We start from the raw sequence: 17,819 nt of genomic DNA, 5'->3' as shown, positions 1-17,819 counted from the left end.
CTTATATGCAATATACTGTATATGATTATTCCATGAAAGTTTATGGCCAATTAATACTCCAAGGTGCTTGGTAGTTGTGACTTCTCTGATAGAAGAATCTGTAAGTGTAAAGTATAGGACTCTCTTTATTTGTAATTTATAAAAATTCACATTTAGAGGTTGAAAGGCATTTGCCACTTGAGTAGACAATATGTTCTAATATTTTAGCACATATGCAGGTGAGTGAAATAGGTCTGAGGTTACAGGGGTCTGAACGGTTTCCTTTCTTGAAAACAGGAACTGAAGCCTGTTTCCAGACCTCTGGCAATGTACCCTGGTCCAATGAAGCTTGGAAAGTTAATGTTAGGGCAGGTGCACCCTCAAAGCTAACTTCTTTTAAGAAATGAGCTGGGAGATTATCAGGGCCATTAGCCTTGTTAGGATTAATGTCTTTTACTTTTTTGGATGGACCCTTTTTACATCAGGAGGGTCTTACTTATGGTCAGGTAAGCTTACATAATTTACATAAATCTAGCCACTGATTACCTGCACCTGTTTTTTACAAGTTTGCCATTCACAGAGATTCAATGAACACTGTTACTGTGCTGGATTATTATGGAAATAAATGGAGAGATCTGTTGGGCCCATTGTAATTGTATGGCTGGTTTGGGCAAAACATGTACATACTTAGCTTCAATAATTGAAGCCTGTACCAGACTTAATGGGGCTAACATAACATATATGTGCCCAAGAAACCTGCCAGTGGTTTTCCCACATATTTCAAGGAGGTTGAGTACCTTCCAGTTAAAGATGTTGATTTCACTTAAGCCCATGGAAAGAGAAGAAGATAGATGGTCAGATTAAGCAAGCTACTGATTCAAATACACCCCCAGAGAATGAAATGGCTAGTAGTGAAATTCAAAGGTCCATGAAGAACCTGGTCAACAGAATCTGAAATTTTACTGCTATTTAACAAGTTAAGTGTTGGAGACACTAAGCCCCATGCTCTAGCTCAGCGCTCTACCACTGTATCACTGTGGTGCCAGCTACCCTACTCCCTTAATTTGTACCTTATATATGTCATTCACGAAGAAGCCTATATAAATAACACCAGTAAAGAAGAAACTAAACCTGAACCCTTACCCTAACCCTAACTCTAAAGTACAAGACACATCCCCTAAAGTCGAATGCTCAGGGTATACTACTAGGCGCGTCCCCTAAAGTTGAATGCTCGGGGCATACTACTAGGCGTGTCCCTAAAGTCGAATACTCGGGGAATACTAGACTCGTGCCAACCCTAGCTTGCCTCAAACTCACCAAAAACTTACCTTCATACAACTAGTGTGTGAATTCTGGGTGACTGCATCGTGACTTTAGCAGCAAATGTCCAGTCACGGTGCCGTGACTCTAGGCACAGCGATAATAATAATATGAACAAACAGGCATATTTCAGTTTTGTCTTAAATACACATACTGTTTCCTTTTCACTCGATACTTACTAGTGGACCTATACTCATTGCAAAAAACCACCAGAGAGTTGTTTTGAGTTGAAGGATGCTTTTCAAGGTGGTTTTTAGGTGTGCGTTCTATTAGGATTTTTGCAAAATCCCTATTATGAACCCACTATCGTGGTTCATGATAATTTGTATATGTAATGATGAAGTACAAAAGACCATCAAAAGAAATCAAATCAAACATTAAATACAATAGCTAAATGTGTACTAATCTGCAACTACAACAATACTGTCATAAATGATCAAACACATAGCAAAGTAAAATAATTACAAACTGCTTTCTTCTTGCTTAAAAGAATGGGCTTCGCATTCATTGGACTGGGCTTCTAGAAACGCACACCATTCCATCAATTCTAAATATGCAAATGATATGCACTCACCTGTACCATTTTGCAGCTCATTGCTCATCATAGTAAGTGGGTTTAGGTACTCATTACAAATGACATCTTTAGCCATGGATGAAAATTCATCACTACTTTTGCCACTGGCTATTTTGTATAAAATTTACCAATATACACTGTAACTACAAAATGAAACTGTCACAAAATGAAATTGTCACAAAATATGAAAGTATTCTGATACACACCCAATGCAAACATTGAAAACAAGAAGGGATTTAACTAGTGTGATAAATTGATATATATATATATATACCTTGTGATAGGAAACAATGTTTATCTACATTCCTTTAGTGCTAAGTGATAGTACTAACTTCCGTAGGGAGTAACAATGCCTAATCCAGTGATTTAGACCATCCCCCCATATATAGAGATAAGACAACGCTTTTGACAAGTGCACAACAAATACTTACATATTATGTCAATTTTCTCTTCATTTATCTCTGATAGCTGCTGAATTGGTACAACTGTATGACCGTTAGCCACTACACTGTCATCACTGGTGATCCTATTAGTGCTTGATAATGCTAAAAGACATACATGAATACTGTGGAGTACACACACATCAAGACACACAGTAATGTGTTGTGTGGTCAAGAAAGCCATGGTGCTACACTGTGAGTATATTGACAGGAAGAAAGAAAACAGCTTTTTCATGCATGCATAACTCCATGGCCCCTTCTCCAAAGCACACCATTTTTACATTATAGTTGTCTGCTAGATAGGGTAGGCCACACAGCAAATTTGATTAAATTTGCAGCAGTGATTTGTGAGACATGGATGTTCAAAGTTTTGTTTTAATTTCTCCTTTTTTTCATTGTACCTTACATGGGCTACGGGAGCTTCAATTTCTTTTTGCACACTTTGCAAAAATTGCTATAAAACCTAAGCGTGTATTTCGATTGCCTCAATCTTTGGCACAAATGGAGAGTGTATAAAGGTGAATTCATGTACCAAGTTTGCTGTGAATCTGATGAATATCCAAGGAGTTATGAACATTTACCAGGGGCAGCTCCAGGGGGGTTTCTGAGGTTCCAGAAACCAGTCAAGTGTATTCAAGTAATTAATATTATTTTGCATTGATTTGCAAGGACACAAGATGTTCAGATCGAGATACTCTAATAGGGCAGTCAATTACCATAATAAAGCAGTCACAGTATTAGTGTAGCAAGCTATGTAGCTATAAATAAGGATTTTTATGTACTTTATCAGTGATATTAATATCTAATCCAAGCAGCTAAGCTGTAAAAAAAAGTGTGCGGTCCTCAAAAAGGCTATGGTGAAAAAAGATGTGAAATCCAAGGTGGTGACCAAGAAATGGCTGTGATGGTAGGTTAATGGTAAAAATTTTAATAACGACAATTCAGGTGAATTTTGTGCCAAGACCAAGCGGCACAAAAATTCATCTGAATTGTCGTTGTTAAAATTTTTACCATTAACCTACCATCACAGCCATTTCTTGGCCGCCACCTTGGATTTCACATCTTTTTTCACTATAGCCTTTTTGAGGTCCGCACACTTTTTTTTATAGCTTGGCTGTTTTGGATTAGATTTTACTTCTTTTTGTATTTGTGTACCCCAAAGACAGCCTATGGTCAGCTTTGGGCCATTTTAAACCTATCTTTTTTATATTTTCCACAGGAAGAAGAAAAGATGACGCAGATGAATACTTTAAATGTTTCTGATTTTATCAATAAATGTACAAATTATATATATAATATATATATATATATATTTATTACAGAACTCTACATGGTGGTTTCTTTGTAACTGAACACTCTACAAGGTGACTTCTTCTAGCTGCTCTCTCTACAGGGTGAATTGTTTGAACTATCTACAAGGTAACTTTTTCTAGCTGATCTTTATACAGGGTGATTTGTTTGCAGCTGAAATCTCTACGAGGTAACTTCTTTTAGCTGATCTCTCTACAGGATCACTGTTTCTAGCTGATCTCTCTACAGGGTAAATTGTTTCTAGCTGAACTCTCTACAGGGTGGTTTGTTTGCAGTTGAACTCTATACATGGTGGTTTCTTCGTAACTGAACTCTCTACAAGCTGACTTCTTCTAGCTGATCTCTCTACAGGGTGATTTGTTTGTAGCTGAACTCTCCACAAGGTATTTTCTTCTAGTTGGTCTCTGTACAGGGTGAATTGTTTGTAGCTGAACTCTCTACAAGGTAACTTCTTATAGCTGATCTCTATAATTTGTTTGTAGCTGAACTCTCTACAGGTGATTTGTTCATGGCTAAACTCTCTATATGATGGTTTCTTTGTAGCTGAACTCTCTACAAAGTAACTTCTTCTAGGTGATCTCTCTACAGGGCGATTTGTTTGTAGCTTTACAGGATGATTTGTTTGCAGCTGAACTCTCTACATGGTCGTTTCTTTGTATCTGAACTCTCTACAAAGTGACTTCTTCTAGCTGATCTTTCTACAGGGTGATTTGTTTGTAGCTGAACTATCTAAAAGGTAACTTCTTCTAACTGAGCTCTGCACAGGGTGAATTGTTTGTAGCTGAACTATCTACAAGGTAATTTCTTCTAGCTGATCTCTCTACAGGGTGATTTGTTTGTGGCTGAATTTTCTACAGGGTGATCTGTTTGCAGCTGAACTCTCTACATGGTGGTTTCTTTGTAGCTGAACTCTCTACAAGGTGACTTCTTCTAGCTGATCTTTCTACAGGGTGATTTGTTTGTAGCTGAACTATCTACAAGGTAACTTCTTCTAGCTGATCTCTCTACAGGGTGATTTGTTTGTAACTGAATTCTGTATAAGTGATTTGTTTGTAGCTGAGCTCTTTACAGAATAGTTTCTTTGTAGCTGAATTTTCTACAAGGTAACTTCTTCTAGCTGATGTCTCTACAGGGTCACTAGTATGTAGCTGAATTCTCTACATGGTGGTTTCTTTGTAACTGAACTATCTACAAGGTAATTTCTTCTAGCTGATCTCTCTACAGGGTGATTTGTTTGTAGCTGAATTCTGTACAGGTGATTTGTTTGCAGCTGAGCTCTCTACAGAATGGTTTCTTTGTAGCTGAACTCTCTACAAGGTAACTTCTTCTAACTGATCTTTCTACAGGGCAATTTGTTTGTGGCTGAATTTTCTACATGTGATCTGTTTGCAGCTGAACTCTCTACATGGTGGTTTCTTTGTAGCTGAACTCTCTACAAGGTGACTTCTTCTAGCTGATCTTTCTACAGAGTGATTTGCTTGTAGCTGACCTCTCTACAAGGAAACTACTTCTAGCTGAGCTCTGTACAGGGTGAATTGTTTGTAGCTGAACTATCTACAAGGTAAATTCTTCTAGCTGATCTCTCTACTGGGCGATTTGTTTGTAGCTGAACTTTCTATATGGTGGTTTCTTTGTAGCTGAACTCTCTACAAGGTGACTTCTTCTAGCTGATCTTTCTACAGGGCAATTAGTTTGTAGCTGAATTTTGTACAGGGTGATTTGTTTGCAGCTGAACTCTCTACATGGTTGTTTCTTTGTAGCTGAACTCTCTACAAGGTGACTTCTCCTAGCTGATCTTTCTACAGGGTGATTTGTTTGTAGCTGAACTATCTACAAGGTAACTTCTTCTAGCTGATCTCTCTACAGGGTGATTTGTTTGTAGCTGAATTCTGTATAAGTGATTTGTTTGTAGCTGAGCTCTTTACAGAATGGTTTCTTTGTAGCTGAATTTTCTACAAGGTAACTTCTTCTAGCTGATGTCCCTACAGGGTCACTAGTTTGTAGCTGAATTCTCTACATGGTGGTTTCTTTGTAACTGAACTCTCTACAAGGTAACTTTTTCTAGCTCATCTTTCTACAGGGTGATTTGTTTGTAGCTGAACTCTCTACAAGAAAACTTCTTCTAACTGATCTCTGAACAGGGTGAATTGTTTGTAGCTGAACTCTATACATGGTGGTTTCTTTGTACCTGAACTCTCTACAAGGTGACTTCTTCTAGCTGATCTTTCTACAGAGTGATTTGTTTGTAGCTCAGGAAACTTCTTCTAGCTGATCTCTCTACAGGGAGATTTGTTTGTAGCTGAACTCTCTACAGGTGATTTGTTTGCAGCTGAACTCTCTGTATGATGGTTTCTTTGTAGCTGAACTCCCTACAAGGTAACTTCTCCTAACTGATCTCTCTACAGGGTGATTTGTTTGTAGCTGAACTCTCTACATGGTGGTTTCTTTGTAACTGAACTCTACAAGGTGATTTCTTCTAGCTGAACTATCTCTTTCCGTAGTTGAACTCCCTACAAGGTAACTTCTTCTAGCTAATCTTTCTACAGGGTGGATGTTTGTAGCTGATCTCTCTACAGGGTGACTTGTTTGTAGCTGATCTCTATACAAGTTACTTGTTTCTAGCTGATCTCTTGAATTCTCTTCAGGGTGACTGCTCTATTAGGGTGACTGCTCTATCAGAGTATCTCGATCTTGCACTTACTACACCAAGTTGGATTTCGTGTTATAACTCCGTGGCTTTAAGTATGATTCTTCTACACCATTGAAGAGCCTTTCAAAGATGATTACTCCATCTGTACAGTGATTTTCAAAGCATTACCCCAAGCAGTTTTTCTGGTAGGCGTGATAAGTAGTCGTTTTTTATTAGCTAATCTCAATTGCATAATTGTTACACACTGTTGGTTTTTTCGTTGTATCTTCCTGGTGTTTAGCTCGATTTCTTTCAAACTACAAAAAGTTTTAGGTTCAATAGTTAACCTATTCACTCACCGATTTTCAGCTTCTTCCCATACGCGGTGTACCCTGTAGGCGTGACAACATATTGGTGTTATTTTTCGTGAATAATCGCTCATAACTCTTTGCCTGTTTATCGTATTCAAGCCAAAGTTGGTACCGAGATGCGCCTTTATACTCCCCTTCTGTGTGCCAAAGTTCAAGGCAATCGGATATGGCGTTCGAGGTTTATAACAATTTTTGTAAGTGTGCGACAAGAAGAAAAAAATAAGAAGAAAAAAAAAACGAAGAAACTAAGCCAATTTTTGAAGTCGCATATCTCGGGAACGCTTGAAGCGATTTCACTCAAATTTGGAATGTGGAGTGCTGAAGTTCGAGGGCATGTCCACAGCAAAAATTGTATTGTTTCATCAAGGCAGCACAGAGCTACGGAGGTGTGAAAATTGCATTTTCTTTCTTCCTGTCAATATACTCACAGGTGTTGTGCGCCGGCTTCTTGGGCTGCACGACACACTACCGTGTGTCTTGATATAGTTAGTGGAGGGCAGTTATTCTCAGCAGGCAGTCACCTTTTTTTGGTCTTCACCTAAAGTCTAGCTATGCTCCTGATCAGAAACCAGTCACCAACAATCCTGGAGCCGCCTATGTTTAATCATGTTAAAAATATCAAACTTCTGAACTTCTGTCATGGCTACAGGGCAAACCAACTATGGGAATAACTTGAAAATTGGTGTGTACATAGGCTAATCATCGTAGCAGTACCTTTTGATGGTTTGAAAATCAATAGAGTTACAGCTACAAAGTTATAAGCAAAAACCAAACAAGTGTAAAATCTCAGGATCAAGATATGAAGGCCCCACAGAGTACAAAAGGTACACAAAAATGTCGAAAAACCTACCAGAGTTCGAACCAGGGACCTCCATACCTAACATCCCCATCCTTAACCACTGAACCACTGCTATCTTGGCTCAGTTAATTTCTACATTATACATTAAAATTCTACTTATATAAATGTTAGTAATTTCATAGATCTACCAATATAAGTATTAGATTTGTTTTATGTATGTTCTATTAGAAGTCCTCAAAAACGTGCACTCTATTAGAGTATTACAATAATATTAGATGTAATACAATACATTTAGAAGTCTGTCTACGTACAACAGTCATCGTTGTGTCTGTATAGAAATGAAACCCCAAAGTCAACCATTGGCTGGTTTTCGGCCTTATAAAAGTACAAAAAGAAGTGAAATCCACACAAAAACAGCCATGCTGTAAAAAATGGTACAGCCTTAAAAGCCTGAGTGAAAAAAGTTGTGAAATCAAGGTGGCATCCAAGAAATGGCTGCAATGATGTTAATGCTAATGAAGCCATTATTGTTAAAATTTATTAGCATTAACATCATTGCACCATTTCTTATATTATGCACACAAACAGCCAAGCTGTGAAAAAAATGGTGCAATCTTAAAAACCCTGAGTGAAAAAAAGTTGTGAAATCAAAGGTGGTGTCCATAGTAGAACGTCTAAGCAATAGAGTCATTCACTTTTTGATAAAGCATCAAACTTGGTAAAGTATTTGCTTTATTCATAGTTTTCATACAATTTTATATTATATAGGATGCCATTAAAATTACAAATCATATCAAGGAGAAATACAAATGCATGTAGAAGCCACAAAAAGTGTTCATTAGTAAATATACTGAAATTTAGCATCTTAATAGAAGACAAGCAAGGGATGGTCAGATTCAAAACTAGGTGTCCATCCAGGTCATCAGGTTGCAATATTAAGAAGTGTAGAGAGATATGTTATAATTATGAAGACATAGATGTACAGCATATTATTTCTATTGGATTGTGCCTGTACTTTTACACTGAAATATTGGCACCTTTAGAAGAGTAACCAAAATAGTTCACATTTTGGAAGAGTTTTTGATTGGATCTGTAATATCGAAATAAATTTATGGTGCGCAAGTCAATTTTTAATGCACGTTTATACCGACTAGTTAGAAATGGCTTTAAAATATAGTTTAAAGGTTTTCAAAATGCCCTAAGCTAATGATTTACCATATCTCAAATCATATACTTAACTTCCACAGAAATTTGGTGCCTTATCACAAAGTGAACGATTTTTGCAAAATTTAGTCACCTAGTCACTCTACTAATACAGGACATACGTATACTCAAGAGTTCATAATATATACCATAGAGTCTGGTTGTTAAGTGCATGTATATGTTAAGCGCATATTACCTGTTAAGCGCCATTTCTATAGCGCAAAAGTTCTCGAAGTACAAAACAAAACACACGCCTTTACTATACTTACCAAGCAAAGTGGTCTTCTGTAGTATGCTCCTCATGAAGGATTCAGTGCACAAAAACTGGACTCAAAATATTGGCACATGTAATGACTGCAATTCACACCACCCCAAGAGAGTGAATTCATAATAATCACGACAAGGTTTATTTATTAGGTGCATGCGCTTATCATTATGTTAATCGCAATATTATTTTGCGAACTTTTATTAGGCTTATGCACCTACCAACCAGATTCTATGGTATATATACTGAAGAGACTATCAATTACATTGTACAAGTTATGATGGAGCGACAAGGTGTTGTGGTTTGTGACATATGTGCAGCCATAAAAGTACAAGAATTGTTAGCATTTTTGCCACACTTGTAATCCTCAGAAAAGTTGTATTTGCAAATTACCTGGCAAGAAATGCCCATTGTTGGGATAGTTACTTGGTAAAAGTAACTAGTTACTTATTACTATTACTTGCAACAAAAAGTATTTAATTACAGTTACTCATAGTAGTGGCGGATATAAGGGGTTGGGGGGTCAAGAGGGCTCTCAACCCCCCTCCAAAAATTTTTAGTATACCAAGATCAAGATACTCTAATAGAGCAGTCACTCTAATAAAGCAGTCACAGTGCTATGTAAGGATTTTATCAGCGATAAATGCAAGTTGGTGGGGTGGGTAGCTATTGTCAGTAGGAAGCAGGCTGTGACCTTTTTTTTGGTCTCACCTTACCAAACCAGACAATGTAGTGCCATTTTATTTTGATCCTCCCTTTCCAAAAGACTGGATCCACCCCTGCATAAAGTAAAGAGTATTACATACATTATTCTGCGTGCACAGTCTTAAGTTGTCATGCGCGTAAGTACCACCTTATCATGTGACATGATCACGCTGTTGGACAATGTGTAAACCTTAGTTATAATTTTATTAAAGAGAAGTAACTGGTCAGTAAGCTTCGCTCATTAATTCAAGGTGGGCTTCATTACGATTAGTAACAAGATTAATAACTTCATTACTTGTAGTATTACAGGGGCGGATCCAGTGTCTGGAAAGAGGGGGGGGGGGGGGGCACCTTGCTGAAAAAAGTTGAAGAGCAAAAAAAAAAAAAAAGGTCACAACAATAATAGCTAGTTATCCTTTACCAAATATATTATATCACGTATGTTATGTAAAATAAAATCCTATTTATAGCTTCATGAGTAAGCTGCACAGCCTCATGAACATTGTGACTGCTTTATTAGAGTCATTGACTGCTCTATTAGAGTATCTCGATCTTGTATGTAATTTCTTGAAGGGGGGGTGGGCATTTGCCCCAAATGCCCCATCCTGGATCCGCCATTGTATTAATAGTCAAGTTGTTACAGTAACTTCATTGTTTAGGTAACGCATTTCATTTGTAAGTAAAGTAACTTGAGTTATATTACTAGTTTTTTTATAACGTATTAGTTACCATAAAAGGTATTACTGTAATATTACTTAAACCACAGATAATTGAAATACTCAAATTTTATTGGCTACTTACAGGTATCTAATCTTGTAGACCCCTTGTTCATGTCTCAGTAGATCCATAGATAATATACACCCCTACCATGGGGTGTCTATTATCTATGGTAGATCCCTGTCTCTGGGGTGATACATGTACAGATATGGCAATTAAGTGCCTGTAACTTTGGGAATTTAACTGGATAGCAACTTCTGTTACAAGTTACAGGAAGGTGTATTGGGCTTGTTTCTACAAATTTCTCATGTCACAAGCAGCTGTGAAGGTACAACAACGAGCTGTAGTCTAAATTAGTTAGACATCGAAACGCAGAGTTCCATGGAATTTAGAAACCCTCAGGCCCTGTAGAAGTGCCCTCGCTTCTCTCATCCGCACAACACAGGGCCTTTTGGTTTCTAAATTTCATAGAATCCTGTGTTTCAATTATGTAATGCATTACCCCATTATTTAGATCATATTGGTAATAAACTTTTTAAGTGCTGTGTGAGTAGTAGACAGGTAAATCTGCAAGCACTAGTAGTACTAGTGTCTACTTAGTAAGCTATTCCCTTAGTTACTAATGGGTTTGATAATAGGTTAAACTTACTTGTAAGTAAGGTATTATTCTTCCCAGCTTTATTTACACTTGTACTCAAAGTACCCAGTTTGTTCTGTACATTGAACATATAAAGGTACAAAAGAACTGATTTGTTTGACTCACAGTTGCAGCAGAGAACTTGGATGCATCTTGTTTTTGACATTTCTTAACAAATTTCAAGAACTATATAAATAAATGGAATGAAGAGATGCAGACATTAATGCTATATTACATTGTGATGTACTACATGTTTATTCTAAATTATATAATACACTACTAATGCTACTATAGTGGAAGCAAAAATATCACTAGATTGTACAAAATCAATGGTACAGGGGCGGTGGAGCAGGCCAAAGAGTGAGGGGCCAGGCCAGCTGCAAGCTGAAGGCCAAAAAAAGGTAACTACTTGCTGCCTCCACCAACTATATCTCCTTATTTATAACTACACATACATAGCTAAGTAACTTGCTGCACTACTTCTATGAATACTGTGACTGCTCTATTAGAGTATCTTGATCTTTTCTTGCAAACATTGTCCCATAAAAGTGGCATGGCCCCCCATATCCACCTCCTATACAATGGTACCCTCAACTCAAATATACATGCATATGTACTATAAATACAAACTGATTCATAATTATAATCATTAGTGATTTTTAGCCTTTAAAACAGTCAAGAACCTGTGTTATGCTTGTTGCAGTAGCATGTTACATAAAACCTATGAATTCCATTATTTCATGCACTTATACAGTAACCTTTGGCTAGGGATGTAGAAATTATGTCAGCATAATTTGGGCATAATAAGTATGTGTGGAAATCAGGAATTATGCTAGAGATTATAAAACTTTAGCAGTGGGGAAAATCTGCAGATTGCACAATTCCGTTAACAAAGACTCTAATTGAACAGTCAGAAATTCTAATAGAACAGTCACACAATGTTACTCCTCTAATGAAACAGTTACATAAAAATGAAATATTTGAATATAGCAACCAGCTAAAAGAATAGAAAGATATCTGAAGCTGAAATATATCAATGTTATAGCAATAAACTGACATTATTGGTCATAGAAGATGGCATAATTTGATAATGATGAGCATTTCTTAAAAGGCATAAAAAGGTGATTTTTGGAGCACTCCTCAAAAGCATAATGCTCATTTTTGGAGCATAATAGCTTCATTCCCACCTTTGGCATAATGGTCAACAATTTCAGCAGAATAGAAAACAATATTGATACCTAGCTTCACCTGTTAACATCTTTTGAAGGTCATTACAAAAAAGCCTCTGTGTTACTTCCTTATAATCAATCCTGTCCTCCTCTTTGTAAAATGAGTTATACAAAGATGAGTTTTACAAAGTGTGTATGTAGAGATGAGAAATAGTACAAGTATCATAATCACAATTGATACTCAACCTCCCATACACAACACATGAATAATCAAATTACACAATACATATCTGCTTTTCTAACACTCTATTTATAATTGTGTTATCTCTATAATTATTTTATTTGTTATCCATGCTCTGCCAGTTTTTTTCCTCAACTTCAACACTATCTATATGTTTGCTTTGTTATCTATTTTATTTACTAAGTCAGATATGAATAATTTATCACTATAGTACATCATTACCATGATTGTCATTAACTATCACAATAATTGATTATCACTCAGCTTTAAAAGTGTGTTGACTTGGAGCATTAGCATTTATGATCATATTGAGTATAAGAGAATTGCTCTATCACAGGAACATAGCATAGATATTAGAGTCAAGGTTTCCTTGGCTCAATTATCTATGAACACGGTAACATAATACAGTGAAACCTGTCTAATCCGGTCACCCTTGGGCCAGATTTTTTCTGGCCTTAATAGACAGGTGGCTTCATTACAATTCACCTGTCTTAACTGGTCATCTAGATTTGCAATAAATTTGGCTGGATTACACAAGTCAATTTAAACATATTAAATGCATACAGTACAATTGGTAATGCTGATGCTTAGCTATGTCAGTATATACAGCACCTAACTAGCTGAAAAATATTTAGTTATTGTAGGTTCAGCTGCATCTTTGCACTTTGTAAAGATGTTACGACTTTCCCCATAGTCTCAGCAATTTCTTCTTCACCACTTTGAGATCAAGACACACGGTAGTGTGTCGTGCGGCCCAAGAAGCCGGCGCGCCACACCGTGAGTATATTTACAGGAAGAAAGTAAACGCGATTTTCACACCTTTGTAGCTCCGTGATTCCTTATCCGATTGAAACCAAAGTTGCTACAGAAGTGCCGGCTAGGTAGAGGAGTCCACATTCCAACTTTGAAGAAAATCGCTCCATCCATTTCCGAGATACGATCGGCCAAAGTTTGGGTTTTTTTCTTCGTTTTTTCCTTCTTCTTTTCGCACACTTTGCAAAATCCGCCATAAAACACGAATTCGTGCTCCAATCGGGCTGAAGTTTGGCACACTTGAAGGGCTCATTAAGGCGAATTTCAGTACCAAGTTTGGTAGGAATCCGATGAACATTCACGGAGTTATGACCGATTAGTTGCGTAAAATAAGGTCGAAGGTCTGTCACGCCCACAGGGTAAACCTCTTGAAGGAATGAGCTGAAAATTGCTATGTAGATGGAGTAACTATCGTAGGAGTGCCTTTTTTGTGGTTTGAAAGGAATCCAGTTAAAGACCATCGAGATATGGTACAAAATCCAACCTGTGTCACAATTACGCGATCGATTTTTATGAATAAAAAACTATTAGTTTTCACGCCTACTAGGCAAACCGCTTAGAGTAGTGAGCTGAAAATCGGTGTGTAGCTGGAATAATCATCATAGAAAGTCCTTGCAGTAGTACAGAAGAATCGGATTACAAACCACTGAGTTATGATTCCAAAGCCAACTACGTGTAACATATGCGAGATCGAGATACTCTAATAGAACAGTCACCCTAATAGAGCACTCAGCTAATTTATTTACTCCATTATAGAATTCTATTACATTGCAAGTTATTCTGTAGGGAGTTCAGCTGCAAACAGTTAATCTTATAGACAGTTCAGCAAGAAGCAAGTCACCCTATAGAGAGTTCAGCTACAGATATATTGCTGTAGTAATTCAGAAGAATCAGAACATTACAAGTCACACTGAAGAGAGTTCAGCTATAAACAAGTCATGCACCCTGTGGAGAGTTTGGCTACACTCTTTAGAGAGTGCAGCTACAAACAAGTCACTGTGGAGAGAGTTCAGCTACAAAGAAACTACCCTGTAGAGAGTTCATCTATACAAACAAGTTAACCTATAGAGACCAGCTGCAAACAAGTAACCCTGTAGAGATTTCAGCTACAGACAAGTCACTTTATAGTTATACAATGTTCAACTACAAGTAAGTCACTCTGTAGAGAATTCAGCTACATACAAGTCACTCTGTAGAGAATTTTGCTACAAACAAGTCACAGTGTAGAGAGTTCAGCAACCAAAAAAACCACCTGTAAAGAGTTCAGCTATACAAACAAGTTACTCTGTAGAGAGAACAGCTAGAAACAAGAGAGAGCTCAGTTAGAAGAAGTTGCCCTGTAGAGATCTCAGCTGCAAAGAAACCCTGTAGAGAGATCAACTACAAACAAATCACCCTGCAGAGTGTTCAGCTATAAACAAATCACCCTGTAGAAAGTTCAGGTACATACAAATCACCCTATATAGAGTTCAGCTACAAAAAAATCACTCTGTAGAGAGTTCAGCTACAAAGAAACCATCCTGCAGAGAGTTCAGCTACAAACAAGTTACCCTACACTGAAATCAGTTTGAAACAAGAGATTTCAGCTACAAACAAATCAACCTGTAGAGAGTTCAGCTATGAACAGATCACCCTGTAGAGAGTTCAGCTATACAAGTCACCCTGTAGAGAGATCAGCTAGAAGAAGTCACCGTCTACAGAGATCAGCTAGAAGCAAGTCACCTTGTAGAGAGTTCAGTGACAAAGAAACAATCCTGTAGAGAGTTCAGCTACAAACCAATCACCCTGTAGAGAGTTCAGCTACAAATAAATCAACCTGTAGAGAGATCAGCTGGAAACTAGACACAATATAGGGAATTCGGTTACAAGCAAATCACCTTGCAGTGAGTTCAGCTACAAACAAATTACCCTGTAGAGAGATCAGCTACAAACAAAACACCGTGTAGAGACTTCAGCTACAAACAAATCAACCTGTAGAGATTTCAGTTACAAACAAATCACCCACTGTAGAGAGATCAGCTACAACCTGTAGAGAGATTAGCTACAAACAATCACCCTGTAGAGAGATCAGCTACAAACAAATCACCCTGTAGAGAGTTCAGCTACAAACAAATCACCCTGTAGAGAGTTCAGCTGCAAGCAAATCACCCTGTAGAGAGTTCAGCTACAAAAAAATCAACCTGTAGAGAGATCAGCTATATAGACACTAGACACAATATAGGGAATTCAGTTACAAGCAAATCACCCTGTAGAGACTTCAGTTACGAACGTATCACCCTGTAGAGAGATCAGCTACAAACAAATCACCTTGCAGTGAGTTCAGCTACAAACAAATTACCCTGTAGAGAGATCAAAATACCTTGCAGTGAGTTCAGCTACAAACAAATCAACCTGTAGAGATTTCAGTTACAAACAAATCACCCACTGTAGAGAGATCAGCTACATCCAAATCACCCTGTAGAGAGATCAGCTACAAACAAATCAACCTGTAGAGAGATCAGCTACAAACAAATCACCCTGTAGAGGGTTCAGCTACAAACAAATCAACCTGTAGAGATTTCAGTTACAAACAAATCACCCACTGTAGAGAGATCAGCTACAACCAAATCACCCTGTAGAGAGATCAGCTACAAACAAATCACCCTGTAGAGAGATCAGCTACAAACAAATCACCCTGTAGAGGGTTCAGCTACAAACAAATCAACCTGTAGAGAGATCAGCTATATAGACACTAGACACAATATAGGGAATTCGGTTACAAGCAAATCACCCTGTAGAGAGTTCAGCTACAAACACATCACCCTGTAGAGAGATCAGCTACAAACAAATCACCTTGCAGTGAGTTCAGGTACAAACAAATTACCCTGTAGAGAGATCGGCTACAAACAAAACACCTTGTAGAGACTTCAGCTACAAACAAATCAACCTGTAGAGGTTTCAGTTACAAACAAATCACCCACTGTAGAGAGAGCAGCTACAACCTAAATCACCCTGTAGAGAGATCAGCTAGAAACACATCACCCTGTACAGAGTTCAGCTAGAAACAAATCACCTTGTAGAGAGTTAAGCTACAAACAAATTACCCTGTAGAGAAATCAGCTACAAACAAATCACCTTGTAGAGAGTTCACTTACAAACAAATCTACCTGTAGAGATATCAGTTACAAACAAATCACCCCCTGTAGAGAGATCAGATCACCCTGTAGAGAGTTCAGCTACAAACAAATCACCCTGTAGAAAGTTCAGGTATAAAAAAATCACCCTATATATAGTTTTGATACAAACAAATCACCCTGTAGAGAGTTCAGCAAGATAACAGTCACCCTGCAGAGACATCAGGTTACCCTATAGAGAGGTCAGCTAGAAGAAGTCACCTTGTAGAGAGTTCAGCAACAAAGAACCCACTCTGTAGAGAGTTCAACTAGAAACTAGTTACCCTATACAGAGATCAGCTATATGTAGAAACAAGTCATCCTGTAGAGAATTCAGCTACAAACAAATCACCCTGTAGAGATTTCAGCTACAAACAGATCATCATCCTGTAGATAGTTCAGCTATAGATAAAAGTCACCCTGTAGTAGGAGAAGTCACCTTGTAGAGAGATCAGCTAGAAACAAGTCACCTTGTAGAGACCAGCTACAAAGAAACCATCCTGTAGAGAGTTCAGCTACAAACAAATTACCCAGAGAGTTCAGCTATGAACAGATCACCCTGTAGAGAGTTCAGCTATACAAGTCACCCTGTAGAGAAATCAGCTAGAAGCAAGTCACCTTGTAGAGAGTTCAGCTACAAAGAAACCATCCTGTGGAGAGTTCACCTACAAACAAATCATCCTGCATAGAGTTCAGCTGCAAATAAATTACCCTGTAGAGAGTTCAGCTACAAACAAATCACCCTGTAGAGTGTTCAGCTAGATAAAAGTCACCCTACAGAGAGATCAGGTCACCCTATAGAGAGATCAGCTAGAAGAAGTGATCTTGTAGAGAGTTCAGCTACAAAGAACCCACTCTGTAGAGAGTTCAGCTAGAAATAAGTTACCCTATAGAGAGATCAGCTAGAAACAAGTCACCCTGTAGAGATTTCAGTTACAAACAGATCATCCTGTAGATAGTTCAGCTAGATACAAGTCACCTTGTAGAGAAATCAACTAGAGGAAGTCATCTTGTAGAGAGCCAGCTAGAAACAAGTCACCTTGTAGAGAGTCCAGTGACAAAGAAACTATCCTGTAGAGAGTTCTTCTACAAACAAATCGCCCTGTAGAGAGTTCAGATGCAAATAGATCACCCTGTAGAGAGTGCAGCTACGAACAAATCAACCTGTAGAGAGTTTAGCTACATTTCAAGTCCCTTAGTAGAAAGATCAGCTGCGAACAAGTTATCCAGTAGGGAATAATAGACATGTAATAAATATATTTATAAAATTACTGATAAAATCAAAAACAGTTGAAGTATTAAAAATCTGCTGTCTTTATTCTTCCTGTGGTAAAGAAATAGGATAGGTTAAAAAAGCCCCAAAGCCAGCCTATGGCCAGCTTTGGGGTATACAAATACAAAAAGAAGTGATATCTAATCAAAAACAGTCAAGCTGTAAAAAAAGGTGTGGCCCCTAAAAAGGCCAAGGTGAAAAAAGATGTGAAATCCAAGGTG

General features: G+C 37.7%; 1 protein-coding gene across 1 annotated transcript in view; it reads right to left on the bottom strand.

Annotated features, from left to right (window-relative positions):
* Positions 1 to 1,590: 1,590 nt before the first annotated feature.
* The window catches only part of LOC136260774 (uncharacterized), a 192,834-nt gene continuing 176,605 nt past the window's right edge, over positions 1,591 to 17,819 (bottom strand). Inside the window, exons 52-56 of the mRNA XM_066054640.1 lie at positions 11,077 to 11,136; positions 10,963 to 11,026; positions 2,305 to 2,418; positions 1,874 to 1,981; positions 1,591 to 1,819 (exon numbers count right to left, since the gene is read on the bottom strand). Of these exons, the coding sequence (XP_065910712.1) occupies positions 1,761 to 1,819; positions 1,874 to 1,981; positions 2,305 to 2,418; positions 10,963 to 11,026; positions 11,077 to 11,136 (405 nt within the window). The 3' untranslated portion in view covers positions 1,591 to 1,760. The remainder of the gene's footprint in view (positions 1,820 to 1,873; positions 1,982 to 2,304; positions 2,419 to 10,962; positions 11,027 to 11,076; positions 11,137 to 17,819) is intronic.

The sequence above is a fragment of the Dysidea avara genome, chromosome 7, assembly GCF_963678975.1.
Source record: "Dysidea avara chromosome 7, odDysAvar1.4, whole genome shotgun sequence".
NCBI classification, from domain to species: Eukaryota; Metazoa; Porifera; class Demospongiae; order Dictyoceratida; family Dysideidae; genus Dysidea; species Dysidea avara.
Note: the sequence above shows the minus strand (reverse complement) of the source record. Positions and strands in the feature narration are given on the sequence as shown.